The sequence below is a fragment of the Heloderma suspectum genome, chromosome W (genome assembly GCF_057233095.1).
Source record: "Heloderma suspectum isolate Gila_16-S chromosome W, 16-S_ref, whole genome shotgun sequence".
In the NCBI taxonomy this organism is placed as follows: domain Eukaryota; kingdom Metazoa; phylum Chordata; class Lepidosauria; order Squamata; family Helodermatidae; genus Heloderma; species Heloderma suspectum.
In genome coordinates this window covers 66,056,231-66,070,806 of record NC_139475.1, presented here as the reverse complement: position 1 = coordinate 66,070,806, position 14,576 = coordinate 66,056,231, and the positions used below count along the sequence as shown (strand labels likewise).

At 48.8% G+C, this 14,576-nt stretch overlaps 1 protein-coding gene across 1 annotated transcript in view; it reads right to left on the bottom strand.

Moving 5' to 3' along the window:
• Window positions 1–14,576, bottom strand: part of LOC146334113 (acidic leucine-rich nuclear phosphoprotein 32 family member B-like) — a 35,102-nt gene that overhangs the window by 9,464 nt on the left and 11,062 nt on the right. Inside the window, exons 4-7 of the mRNA XM_084824925.1 lie at window positions 10,549–10,671; window positions 9,489–9,669; window positions 7,594–7,709; window positions 6,137–6,158 (exon numbers count right to left, since the gene is read on the bottom strand). Coding sequence (XP_084681051.1) covers window positions 6,137–6,158; window positions 7,594–7,709; window positions 9,489–9,669; window positions 10,549–10,671 — 442 coding nt within the window. The remainder of the gene's footprint in view (window positions 1–6,136; window positions 6,159–7,593; window positions 7,710–9,488; window positions 9,670–10,548; window positions 10,672–14,576) is intronic.

The window sequence follows — 14,576 nt, the reverse complement described above, 5'->3', positions numbered from 1 at the left end:
ATTTTTTTTCTATTTTCCCCCAAGCTGCTTTTGCGGGAGAGGGGGTACACTGGACAACAAGCAGCTATGCACCCAACCCTTAAGTCAGGGGCAGGCAACCTAGTTCCCTCCAGCTATTTTGGACTACAACTCTCATCAGCCTGGTCCATGGACAAGAGTGATGGGAGTTGTAGTTGAACACATCTGGACAGTGCCAGGTTGCCTACCCCTGACTCAAAATTGTTTTAAAACACACTGACCCCAAATTGCTAGTGTTGGTTTGCATAACAGCCCTTGCCTCAAAGAAGAGATAGTTAGTTTTCTTTTATTCCCACCCCACTCCATTTTTATTATTTTTTTTGGTGTGGGGGGGATACATTGGATAATCAGCAGCTATGTTGGGACTTCAGATTTGGTGGAGGAGATGGCATTTGCTTCTAAACACTTGCCCTTGTTAAGGACAAAGAAAATCAGGGGAGAGTTGGGGGATGCAAGAGGCCCCTGCTCCAAAGCAGCCCTAAAATGATACAACATCTGCCTCCCTCCCCCCAAGATTAATGGAAATTTTGTGTTCTATGGCAAGTTTTGTGGCATTATTGCACCAGCTCATCCAATCCAGGGCAACCACTTTTGCCCTCCTTTTTTAAGGAAAAAAAGTCTGCCCCCCCCCTTTCTAAAAACAGACTTGTGTGGATTTAAGCACACCCAAGGGTGGGTGGTGGCGGCGGCAGTGGCATAGCATGTAAAAGCAAGCAGTACTGTCTCCTGACAACCACAGATCAGCAAGCTATTAGCAGCTCACAAAAGGCAAAAATATAAAAATAAAAACAGTATCCAGTTTTAAAATTCAAACAAGGTTGCCACTGAGCTCATCTTTTAGCTGCATGGTTCCCCCCCCCCCCCGCATGCATCTGTAGCCATCATCATGAAATGGTTATTGTGTGGAATTTCCAAAGAGCTGTGCCCCCCCACATCAGAGATGGGCTTTTTTTGTGACATTTGATGTCAGTCCTGAAAGGCAGTTGGTCAGGGAAGCTGGTTTTGGTGCCCCCCTCCCCAAAAAGGGAAGGAGAAGAGATGTTTTGACGCATACTGGGCTACGCCCCCCCCCCCCAATTGAGGAAGACTGAGGGACAGGAAAGAAAAAATTGCTACTGGTTCACCAAACACACCATCAAATTTAAGAAAGGATTTGGACACAAAATAACACAAAAAACAGGGGGGGGGGACACACATGCAAGATGTGAGCATTTCACTTTGAGGAGGGGGGGGCTAGAGAAAACAAAAACAGGTGGCCAACACCTCCTGAAACGCTCACCATATTCTACATCTTAAAAAAAAATATACTGTGGGTGTTGCAGCCATACAAAGGAGTGGGAGATCTATAGAATGGGAAACAACAGGGGTTGGGGGGGTGGAAAGAGGGAATTTATCACAGTCTCATGTGGTGGGTTGGGGGAAGACAGTGGAGGCCAGAAAAGTCACAGTCCATAAAACAGATTCACTGGTGAAGAGGGGGAAGAAGTGGAGGGTCAGTCATCCTCAACTTCTCGTTTCTGCTTCTCACCCTGCTGGAGGTCTGGGAGGAGAGGTGGGGGGAATAAAAAAGTTAAGGGGGGAGGAAGTGCCTTTGCCTCCCCCAAAGCAGGCACCAGCAAGAGGGAGTGCATCATAGTAGCTAGAGCAGTCCTGCATTTAAACCACTTGCCAGGGGAGATCAGGAATCAGAGCCAGGCAAGCAGGTGGGTTCCCAGTGGAAGGGGGCAGGAGTACTCCATCCCCCCTCCACTTGCCTCTTTTCTAAATTAAAAAACAAACAAGCAAGGAAAAATGGGGGGGGGGGAACGCTTGACAAGGCTGGGTTAAGAATATTGGGTTTTGGCTAAGGAGATCAGGATTAAAACCCTAATGCAATTGTGAAGAGCCATGGACTGAGGAAAGGCAAGCAGACAGGACATCCTACAGCCTCAGGTGGAGCCAACTTACCATCTTTCTGACCCTGCCTGGCACTGTGTTGGTGCCTGAAAGAGGTGCTACCTCCAAGGCTGGAAAGAAAATCACTCCCCCTGGACAGCTTATTGCTGATTTGAGCCAGCTGGGCTCAAGGTTCCTCAGCTGGCTCTTGTTATCTGCCCACCCTGATGCAGGGCACAGTGGGTGCTAAAGGTGCCACTGCTGAGGGAGGGTCACTCCTTTGGGGGAGCTGCTGGGGGGGGGAACGCAATGCTGCCCCCCCCAACATCTGGCTGATTAACTTTGCAGCTTTACATGTCAGGTTAGCTGCTCTCCAACAAAAAAAATTGTTATGTGCCTGGGAGAGAGGATATGGGGCCAAGTCGGAGGACTTGGGGGGGGGGGGCTCCCATTAATGCAGTTACAGGTCAAGGGAGATATGGTGTTGGGAGGAGGGCTAGCCAGGTAAGGGGAACGCAGCCCAGACAGTTAATGGCTGTGCCGTGTTCCGGCCCTCCCCCCAACCGCAGGCATGGTGGTTGCCCTATCAGCCTGCCCTCGGGCCTCCGGATGCTGCTTTTAAGTGCCAGATCGGTTCAAAGGAAGACCTCCCTCATCCATGACTTATTAGTGGATGAGGCAGCCGATCTGGCATGCATAACCGAGACCCTGGGTGGGTGAGCAGGGAGGAGTCAGTCTCTCCCAGCTCTGCCCACAGGGGTGCTTGGTCGAGCATCAGGGAAGACCTGAGGGCCGGGGGGGGGGGGTTGCTGTGGTCTATAGGAGTTCCTTCCCCCTCTGCAGGCCCCCTGTCCATGTGACTACTGGTCTGGAGAGTTTGCGCCTTGTGCTGGGCCAGCGGGACAGATTGGGGATTCTGTTGGCGTACCGCCCACCCTGCTGCTCAACAGACTCCCTGAGCTGAGCTGACGGAGGTGGTCTCGGGTGTGCTGCTGAGATCCCCCAGACTGTTGGTGCTGGAGGATCTCAACATTCATGCCGAGGGCACCTTGCCTGGGGCGGCTCAGGATTTCACGGTCTCCATGACAGCCACGGGGCCGTCCCAACATGTCACTGGCCCGACGCATGTAGCGGGGCATACTCTAGACCTGGTTTTCTCAGCTGGACAGGGAGATGGTGATCTGAAGGTGGGGGACTTTGCTTCAGTTCCTCTGTCATGGTCAGATCACTGCCTGCTGAGGTTTAGACTTAGGGCAGCTTTTCCCCTCTGCAAGGGTGGGGGACCTATTAAGATGGTCTGCCCCCGGAGGCTAATGGATCTGGATGGTTTCCAGAGGGCTCTAGGGAGCTTTCCGGCTGACATGGCTGGCACTCCTGTCGAAGCCCTGGTCGATCCGTGGAATGCAGAAATGACCCAGGCGGTTGACGTGATCGCTCCTGAGCGCCCTCTCCAGAGTAGCGCTCGTACGGCTCCGTGGTATACCCCAGAGCTGAGAGTGATGAAACAAAATAGGAGACGGCTTGAGTGCAGGTGGAGAAGAACTCCTAGTGGGTGCAATCGAGCCCTGGTGCGTGCCTACAGTAAGGTATACTCAGGGGCAGTGAGGGTGGCGAAGAAACAACATCTCACTGCCTCCATTCAGTCTTCCATATGCCGCCCAGCAGAGCTTTTTAGGGTCATTCGTGGCCTATTACATGCTGGCCCCAAGGACACTGTAGACCCCTCTGAGGCCCGCTGCAATGCATTTGCTAGGCACTTCCAGGGTAAGATCCCTTGCATCCTCTGCGACTTGGACTCCAGTGTTACAGCAGGTGAATCTGGTGAGGTATCCAGAGCACAGCTTGGTCCTGTTCTCCTGGATGAGTTTCAGTTGGCACAGCTCGAGGACGTTGACAAGGTGCTCGGACAGATTCATGCAACCACTTCTGTACTGGATCCTTGCCCCTCTCAACTGATAAAAACCAGCAGGGAGGGGACAGTTGGCTGGGCCAGGGAGGTGATCAATGCCTCCTTGCGAGAGGGAGTGGTCCCGGGCCACCTCAAAGAGGCGGTGGTGAGACCACTCCTGAAGAAACCCTCGCTGGACCCGGAACATCTTAGTAATTGCAGGCCACTGGGAAATGTTCCTTTCCTGGGCAAGGTTCTTGAGCGGGTGGTTGCCAACCAGCTCCAGACACTCTTGGATGAGACCGATTATCTGGATCCATTTCAGTCGGGGTTCAGGCTGGGGTTCAGGCTGCGACCCTGTTGATTCTCCTTGATCTCTCGGCGGCTTTCGATAACCATCGCCCATGGTATCCTTCTGGGACAGCTCTCTGAGCTGGGGGTGGGAGGTGCGGCACTGTGGTGGTTTCGCTCCTACTTGGAGGGTCGGCTCCAGAAGGTGGTGCTTGGGGAATATCGCTCGGCCCCGTGGACTCTCCAGTATGGGGTTCCGCAGGGGTCGGTTCTGCCCCCCATGCTATTCAACATCGCCATGAAACCGTTGAGCGCGGTCATCCCGAGTTTTGGGGCGCGCTGTCATCGGTATGCTGACGACACGCAGCTCTATTTCTCCTTCTCGTCTTCTTCAGGTGAGGCTGTGGCTGTGCTGAATCGGTGCCTGGCTGCAAGAACGGACTGGATGAGGGCTAACAAACTGAAGCTCAATGCAGCCAAGACTGGGATGCTGTTGGTGGGTGGTTCTGCTGACCAGATGGACGGTGCTCACCCTGCTCTGGATGGGGTTGCACTCCCCCCGAAGGAGCAGGTCCGTAGCTTGGGGTCCTCCTGGAGCCGTCTTTGTCACTTGAGGCTCAGGTGGCCTCAGCGGCACGGGGTGCCAGCTACCGACTTCGGTTGGTGGCCCAGCTACACCCCTATCTGGACAGGGATAGCCTGGCTTCAGTTGCCTATGCCCTGGCAATCTCCAGGTTAGATTACTGCAGTGCACTGGCTGCCCGTATGCTTCCGAGCCCGATTCAGGGTGCTGGTTTTAACCTATAAAGCCCTACACGGCTGAGGACCACAATACCTGACAGAGCGCTTCTCCCGACATGAACCTACCCGTATACTACACTCGGCACCTAAGGCCCTCCTCTGGCTGCCTACACCAAGGGAAGCTTGGCAGACGGCAACAAGGGAGAGGGCCTTCTCGGTGGTGGCCCCCCAATTTTGGAATGATCTCCCTGGCGAGGCCCACCTGGCGCCAACATTGGCAGTTTTAACCTGGCGCCGAAAAGATGACATCTTCTCTCAGGCATTTAGCAGCATATAATGAGTCTCTCGATGTCTCTTGCTGATTATTTTAGGTATATGTTGTTGCATTATTTGTTTTTTGTCATTATGTGAATGGTTTTTATTTTTTATGTAACGTATTTTATTGGTTTTCAATTTTTGTGAACTACCCAGAGAGCTTCGGCTATGGGGCAGTATAGAAATACAATAAATGAAATGAAGCCCACTGGGTGACCGCAGGCCAGGTTCCCCCCCCCATCCCATCTCTTTCTGCCTAACCTACCTCACAGTGATGTTGTTTTGTGGGGTAATTTTTGGACATACTACCTGAAGGTCATTGAAGAGAGTGTGGCGTACCAATTGTGATCAAATTCAAGCACATTCAAAGAGGCTGGGGGGGGGAGACAGCACCAGGTCTGCTAAAAGACCACTTCATTTCCCCCCCTCTTCCTTCCCCTTCCCATTTTCCTTGTCTGTCAAGTCTTTTTAGATTGTAAGCCTGTAGGGACTGTCGTGTTTAACTGATTGTTTGTAAGCCACTCCGGGAACCTTTTTGGCCGAGGAGTGGGATAAAAAAATACCTTAAGTAACGCAGCATCAGTTGATAATGCTACATTTGTACGTCATTTACACTGCCAACAGTAACCTGCATGACCATTTATATCCCACCCTTCAATCAAATGTATCAAGGCTGCTTACAAACTTTGGGGGTTGTCCCAAACGGGCTTTCCATACACAGTCGTGGCATAACCCTTACAACAACCCTGCAAGGTGGGCCAGTGTCATTCCTTCCGTACAGCAGACGGGAAGCTGAGAGATGGGGGTTTGGCTTGGGACCATCTGAACAGAGATGCAGCAGAGGGGAGTTTCAAACCAGGGACTTGGGTTCATGGCCCAGTTTTGGCTCTTATGCCAATCCAGCTCCCAAAATAGGACTCTTGCACTGACAATCTCTCTCCAAATAACCCAGACCCGGGAATGAAAGAATAAACAAACATTTAAAATTAAAATAAAAAGGATACCCACCTTCCTCACCATCTTCTTCCTCCTGTAGAGAAGAGAATTAATACTTAACGCTCTCACCAAAGCATCAGTGCCTTCCTCCTTGTCCCAGGCAGATTTTCAGTTTGACGATAACCCCCACCCCAACACAAGACTCTCACCAGGTTGGGATGTAGGGCACAGACAGAACTGAAATAAATGAAATCTAGATTAAGATCTCCACACCCATTTATCTGCAGCCCCAAGATGTGTTTTTAAACCATTAGACCATTTTAGACCATTACTTCTGGCGGCAGAGAGTTCTGCAGATAGACAGTGTACGCCCGGGGGGGGGGGGGGGGAGAATACAACCTTTTTTCTTAGTGGTCCCACTCCAAATCAAGAGAGGCCACCTTTTTATTTGAAATAACTTGAGCCTGAAACCCCTGAGAGCCACTGCCTGATGGTGTACACAAGGGACAGGTAACCCAGTGCCCCCTTGATGTTTTGGACCACAACTCCCACAAGCCCCAGCTAGCATGGCCAATGGTCAGGGATCGGTAGAGTTGTAGTCCAAAACACCTGGAAGGCCTGGTGTAGACAACTCGGAGTTAGCAGACCAAGGATTTTGATTTGGTAAAAGGCAGCTCCATATGTTCCTGTTTAAATCAGCCTGTCTTCTTCACCCCGGGCCAGGGGTCTAAAATAAAAGGGAGGGGGCTTCTTAAATATGAGTCTGGGGTCTTTTAGAGGGTCTTCTGGTAAGTTTCCCCAAAACCTTCATTCAGGCCATTCCACTATTCCAGATCAAATTCACCATCCGCAGTTTGAAGAAGCCTCTTCAGTCTTTCATCAGCAAAATTATTTAACTTTTTCTGTGCCAGATTAACACAGCCCTTTATTCAGAGCCATGAGGACTGGAGCCTTGCTTTGTCTTTAGGAGAAGGCCTGCTGCTCAGTGGGAGAGCACACATATGCTTTGCAGGCAGAAGGCTCCAGGTACACTGCCAGTTAAAACTCTCTCCAGTAGCAAGGCTGGAAAATTTGTGCGTATTTGTTTGGTTTACTGGTTATATTAAAAATTTAGACAGAGCCATGGCCTAACTCAGGAGAAGACAGCTCTATGTTCCTGCACTTGCCTGCAATCCGTTTGCAAGCCCAGTTTTCCTCTCTCCTGCAAGAAACCAGCTGTAGCCCCACAGAACGCCTGACGCCTTAACTGCTTGGGGGGGGGGGGAGACATGCCAACAGAACTTCTACTAGGACTTGCGCAAGGGAAGAGAAGCATGGCCTTCGAGTGGATGGAGGGGTCGCACGGGATGAGGAACCAGGGAATCAGTATGCTGACCTTCCCTGGCCTGGTGTCCCTCCAAGCTGGCTGAAGATGATCAGAGATGTAGTCCAAAAACCCCAGAAAGTGCCAGGTTGGGGGAGACTGCTGCACACACACATGCACAGGAAGGCAAAATGAAATATTTACAGGGCGGAAAAAGGAGACTTACCTCATCATCTACCCCATCTTCCTCCTCATCCCCATCCAGGGCATCCTCCTCCTCCTTGTCTTCAACAGCGTCCTCATCCAGCTCTTCTTCATCTTCCTCGGCTTCCTCTTCGCCTTCTAAATGGGGATTAGGAGGTGGGAAGAAGCCACCTGAGATATGAGTCAGGCCTTTGGCCTCCCTCAACCTGGCACCTCCTGAGAACATGCTGGATTCCCAACTCCCATCATCCCCAGCCTGGGGTGGGGAAGCCTGGCGCAAACCAGCAGGCAGAAATGCTTTCCCAAGTCCCAGACAGGGGTGTTTCCCAGCCCTACCCAGGGAGACCTCCTTCTCCCATATGAGCCAGCATGGGCGTTAGCATTTTTTGGGGGAGGCCTTTTTCTCGGTCCTGCCACCATCAGAGGCACCTTTGGTGGGAACATGATGAAGGGCCTTCTCAGTGGCTGCTCCTATGCTTTGGAACTCCCTGCCAAGGGAAGCTAGGTTCCATCAGGAGCGCTCTGGCAGCTTCTCCCAGTAGATTCCAATAGCCAACTCAAGACACAGATGAAAGGATTTCTTTCCAAAGATTTAATCCTTTTACAACTTAATGACTCTTTCAGATGGTAATCACCAGCGACTAAAGCAAGGAACAGCAGGGTGGCCTAAGCTTTGAATAGGCAGTTGATCCCCGTTTGAAAGAGAGTCCCTTAAAGACCCAGAACTTATGGGCTAGGGAGAGATCCTCCCTCCTTCCCATGGGTCCATGGGAGGCGGCCGTTGCTTGCGCGCCGAACAGGCGCTATGCCTCCTTTCCGCGCCCTCCATCGCTCGTCGCTCTCTGCATCTGCGTCGAGCGTCTAAGAAGCCCCCCTCCCGCACTCCCTCACTGCCAGGGTCACTATCTCTCCCAGGAATGCTGGCAGGAGGAATCTCTGCCAGGTGCTGAGCCTGGGAGGGATGAGCTGGCCCCCCTCCCACAGATAGCTGTTCCTCCTCAGAATCCAAACTGCTCTGAGGCTCTCTGGGCTCAGTTTCCACCCTGACAGTTTCACCTCCTCTCTGCTGTCCTTCCACTGGCAGGCAAAGACCTTTTTAATCAAGCAAGCCTTTGGCCAGTAAGCTGCTCTGTTGGGTCCGGTGCCATTTTTATTCTTTTATTGTTGCGATTTTTAATTATTTTTAATGTAATTGTTTTATGATTGTTTCAATTAATCTAGAATTATTTCGAGGATGCCTCTGAAGGTGGCATACAAAATAAAAATACACACACAGAGGATGAAATTCAAAATATCCATAAAAACACATTGCAGTAAAATCCATAAAAACAGATTTTTTTACTGATTAGTTTTTAACTGGCAAACTGCCCTAAATTCAGGGGAGGCAGCAAAAATGGGTGGGTTTTCAGAGCTTTCCTGAAGACTTTTGAAGGAGGGAAGTGGCAAACCCCTGATGCAAGTGGATTCTAGAGGTGCAGGGCACCTGCTGGAATAACTTTTTATTATCATTAGATGCCTTGGTGGAAAAGTGGGGTAGAAATCAAATAAATATATCTCTTACATTTATATCCCACTTTTTTTCCTTCCAAGGAGCCCAAGGCAGCTTATGTGTTCCTCCTCCTCTCCATTTTATCCTCACAACAGCCCTGTGAGATAGGTTAGGCCAAGAGTTTGACTGGCCCAAAGTCACCCAGTCAGCTTCATGACTGAGGCATGGACTACAACCCGGGTCTCCCCAGTCCAACACTTTAACCACTACACCACATGGGCCCAGTTCCAAATAAATAAATAAATAACTCGTGATCTTCAGCCTAACACAAGCTGCACAGCAGCTCTTGATGATGGCACGCAGGAGGGGTGATGCCACCACCGGCCCCCTGCCATCTCCAGCCTGCCCCCTACCATCTCCATTCTCACCGTACTCGTCTTCCAGCTCGTCCCCTTCCGGATCCGAGTCGGAGGCCTCTTTGTCGTTGGTGTCAAAGCCATCCAGGTAGGTGAGCTGGGGCAGGAGCGTGAAGATGCTTTCGCGGTAGCTGATCAGCGTCATCACTTTGCAGTTGAACAAGTCCAGGCTCTGGAGGTGGGGCAGCTTTTTCTGCAGAGACACCGGAGGTTAGCCGAGAAAGGTCTTCTCTGGTGTGGGAGGACAGGAACTTGGCACCCCGTACCCCAAGAACCAGAATGATGAAACTTCCATGCGGCATAGCAAGGTATCGGCAGAAGCCAATAGAACCAGGCTGCCTTACAGCAGGGGTGGCAAACATCAGCGCTGGGACTGGGATCTAGCCCTCCAGATGGCCATAACCCCTTCCCCCCAACCATTGGTGGTTTCCCACCCTTTCTGCATTCACCCCTCCCCCCATTCTTAAAGGTTGAAATACCCCTCCTACGGCTTAGTTGCTGGCAGTGAGAATTTGAAACTATCATATGCTGGTGTTTCAGCCCCTCCACCCCTGGAATGCAGCCCCCGAGAGCTTCCATTCAGCCCTTGGGCTGAAAGACATTCTCCACCTCTGCCTTACAGGGTTGTTGCTGCAATAAACTTTGCCCAGCTTTCTCTGACCCTTTTCTTTCACTTGCAGGTCCAGAGCAACCAAACATTGCAGACTTGGGTGCTTTACACCCTCCAAATGAGCAATATAAAAATCAATTATTATTATTCCTGAGTGAGGAAGGTTAATTGGCTACAGATAAGGAACAGGGCCATGCAGGAAACTCAAGACTCTGCCCCCCAGGGCACCCCCAGATTTGTGATTTCAGCATGCATTCCTCACCCCACCCGACTTCACACACAATCTTTGCAACCATGAGGACTAGGTACTAGACTCTGGGAACTTTAAGCCACTGCAGCTGCCAAATGCTGGTAAGGAGACAGAAGGGAAGCCGACCCCCCCCCCCCCCAAAAAAAAAAACCACTGCTCGCTCCAGACCTTTCTGGACCTGCTCTCTTCTCTCAGAATTTGGGCAGACTCACAAGGGGTTCCAATGTGTTTATATCTTTGATTTTGTTCCTGCTGAGGTTCAAGTGCATCAGGTTCGGGCTCTTCTCTGCAAGGACCTCCAGGCCTCCAGAAATACGATTGTCACTCAGCTCCAGCTATGGAGAGAAATGCAGAGCAGTTTTCAGACATTACAGAGCAAATAAGTAAGGGTTACCCCCCCCACACACACACACACACTCTCTATGTGGACTCTGCAGCTGTTCCCCCCAAGTAAACTGAAAAATCAAACCCTCCGCAGCATTTCTGAGGGTTCAAAAGAGCTTTGCAACCCTGCACAGAAATCCTTATGACAACCTTGCAAGGTTGACCCTGATTATTTCCCATATTGCAGAGAAGGAGACAGTGGTTTGGTCAAGGCGAGATCCAGCCCCCACGGCTGACAGATCACATGCCCTTCTGTTACCCCCCCCCAGCAAAAAAACACAGTGCTGAAGTCAGCTGTGAAACAGGACAATTAGACAAATTGAGGGAGGTCTGTTAATGACCATTAAGATTGCTCAAGGCAACCTCTAGGGCTGGGGGGGGGGGCAAATACAGAAAGCTGGGTCGCCCCCTGCCCTGCTTGTGATTTTCCCAGAGTTATCTAGTTGGCCACTGTGCAAGATAGCATGATGTACTAGACAGCCTTCTGGCCTGATCCAAAAAGGCTCCCACATTCACACCTCCAACCTCTGACCACCCACATCCTTTGTAAATTCATTCCTCTAAGCACTCCCAATTTAAACCAAGGTGATTGAAATCAGTAAGAAAAATGGTTGATTTAAACACCCCTTGAAATCAAGTTCCCCATTGGAACTTGCATATCAATTTCCTGAACAATGGTGCAGACCTGACCACTAAACCGTATTAATTGACTACTAAATTCAGTTTCAACTGCATAGGGATCTTATTATATTGAGCGATATATAAATATCACAAATAAATAAATAGACTTGTGTTGTTTCATTCTTACAAATAAGGTTTGCAACTCTTTAGCTCGCTGGTATATATTTTGCAAGCTTTCCCTTTTTAAGCATAGAAGGAATGTTTTTAAAATGTTCCCACATAGGGTCTTTCTTAGGACCAGCACCCACGACTGTTTGAGGCTAACAGCACAATCCTGGTCATGTCTCCTCAGAAATAAGTTCCATTGAGTTCAGTGGGGCTTACTCCCAGGTAAATGGGAACATGATTCCAGGCTACGTATGTGAATACAGGAAATGCATCTGGGACCATTTTGTCTTTGTTGTTCCGTTCTGCTTCACTCTGACTTGGCCTGGTCATCACAAAAACAAAGGTGCAAACAAAAACTAAATGCCTATGACTAATAGTAACTATCAAACTTTGCTTTGACCTGAGTGGTAAAAAAATCCAATTAACATTTTTTAACCCAATTTTTTGGATTTTTTTAAGCACCAATTAAGCACCTCCTATGTTGTTTTTGTCTTACCAAGCTCCTGTGTTGCTTGGCCCGACTCCACCTCCACATAGGCACAGAACAAAATGCTATCTAGTCTGTGCCTTAGCACATGTGATTGTACATCAGAGAAACTGAAAACCCTGAGAAAATGAAAAAGGGGGAAAAAACCCGAAAAGGGAAAAATGCCTGGAAAAGGGGGGGGGGGGTCTGAAATAAGTTTTTCAAGAAACTGAAACCCCAGAAAAAAATTGAAAACTTGCAAGAAAAACTTCTTAGACTGGACAGAGCCTTTTTCATGAGATGAAAAACTGGAATTAACTCCCACGTTTGATTGGTAGGTACTTCCATTTTTATGAGACTGTTAAAGAGTAGGTATAGCATGTTTATAATGAGACTTAATTGTAACTACGTTATTTTGTACAAGATAAATTTAATATTTTATTTATGGTTTAATTTTTATTTTAAATAAATTTCAATTTTTAAAAAATCATTGATTTTTATCCACCTGTCCAGAATCAAAGCTACCTACAGCAGTTTAAAGCAGTTTATCAATTAATTTTAATTTTAATTTTTTTTAATACGACAGCCTGGTACGCACACCAAAATGTGGCACACAGGACCTTATCAGTGGCAGTCCCATATCGGTGGAACTCTTTCCCTGTAAAGAACCGATATTAGTAAGAGGGATGTTTTGTTTTGATTTTTGTTTAACTGTTGGTGCAGCGTGGGTTATGGGGGGTTTTGTTGTGTATACAGTCAGTCAAAACAAGACCTGGAGCTGACTGTGGCTCAGATCATGAGCTTCTTGCTGCAAAATTTCAGCTGAAATTGAAGAACGTAGGGAAAACCACTAAACCGTTCAGGTATGACCTAAATCATATCCCTGATGAATATACAGTGGAGGCGAGGAATAGATTTCAGGGATTAGACCTGATAGACAGAGTGCCTGAGGAACTATGGACGGAGGTCCGTAACATTGTTCAGGAGGCAGCAACTCAATCCATCCCAAAGAAAAAGAAATGCAAGAAAGCCAAGTGGCTGTCTGATGAGGCTTTACAAGTAGCTGAGGAAAGAAGGGAAGCGAAAAGCAAGGGAGAAAGGGGAAGATATAGCCAACTGAATGCAGAGTTCCAGAGAATAGCAAGGAGAGACAAGAAGGCCTTCTTAAATGAACAATGCAAAGAAATCGAGGAAAACAACAGAATGGGAAAGACTAGAGATCTCTTCAAGAAAATCGGAGATCTCAAGGGAACGTTTTGTGCAAAGATGGGCATGATAAAGGACAAGGAAGGCAGGGACCTAACAGATGCAGATGAGATTAAGAAGAGGTGGAAAGAATACACAGAAGAACTATCCAGGAAAGATCTGAATGTCCCTGATAGCCATGATAGTGCAGTCACTGAACTTGAGCCGGACATCCTAGAGAGTGAAGTCAAGTGGGCCTTAGGAAGCATTAGTAACAACAAAGCTAGCGGAGATGACAGCATTCTAGCTGAGCTATTTAAAATCCTAAAAGATGATGCTGTTAAAGTTGCTGCACTCAATATGCCACCAAATTTGGAACACTCAACAGTGGCCACAAGACTGGAAAAGGTCAGTTTACATTCCAATTCCAAAGAAGGGCAACGCCAAAGGGTGTTCAAACTACCACACAATTGCGCTCATTTCACATGCCAGTAAGGTTATGCTCAAAATCCTACAAGCTAGGCTTCAGCAGCATGCGAACCGAGAACTACCGGAAGTACAAGCTGGGTTTCGAAGAGGCAGAGGAACTAGAGATCAAATCGCCAACATTCGCTGGATCATGGAGAAAGCAAGAGAATTCCAGAAAAATGTCTATTTCTGCTTCATTGACTATGCTAAAGCCTTTGATTGTGTGGATCACAACAAACTCTGGCAAATTCTGAAAGAGATGGGAGTACCAGACCACCTTACCTGTCTCCTGAGAAACCTGTACGAGGGCCAAGAAACAACAGTAAGAACCAGACATGGAACAACCGATTGGTTCCAAATTGGGAAAGGAGTACGACAAGGCTGCATATTGTCGCCCTGCTTATTCAACTTATATGTAGAGTACATCATGAGAAACGCCGGGTTGGATGAATCACAGGTCGGAATTAAGATTGCTGGGAGAATTATCAACAACCTCAGATACGCAGACGATACCACCCTAATGGCAGAAAGCGAAGAAGATCTAAAGAGCCTCTTGTTGAGGGTGAAAGTGGAGAGCTGGTTTGACACTCGACATTAAAAAAACTAAGATCATGGCATCTGGCCCCATCACTTCCTGGCATAGAGAAGGGGAAGAAATGGAAGCAGTGACAGATTTTACTTTCTTGGGCTCCAAGATCACCGCAGACGGTGACTGTAGCCATGAAATTAAAAAACGCTTGCTCCTTGGGAGGAAAGCTATGGCACACCTAGACAGCATAGTAAGAAGCAGAGACATCACCTTGCTGACAAAGGTCCGTATAATCAAAGCTATGGTTTTCCCAGTAGCAACGTATGGCTGTGAGAGCTGGACTATAAGGAAAGCTGAGCACCGAAGAATCGATGCCTTTGCCTGTGGTGCTGGAGAAGACTCTTACGAGTCCCCTGGAC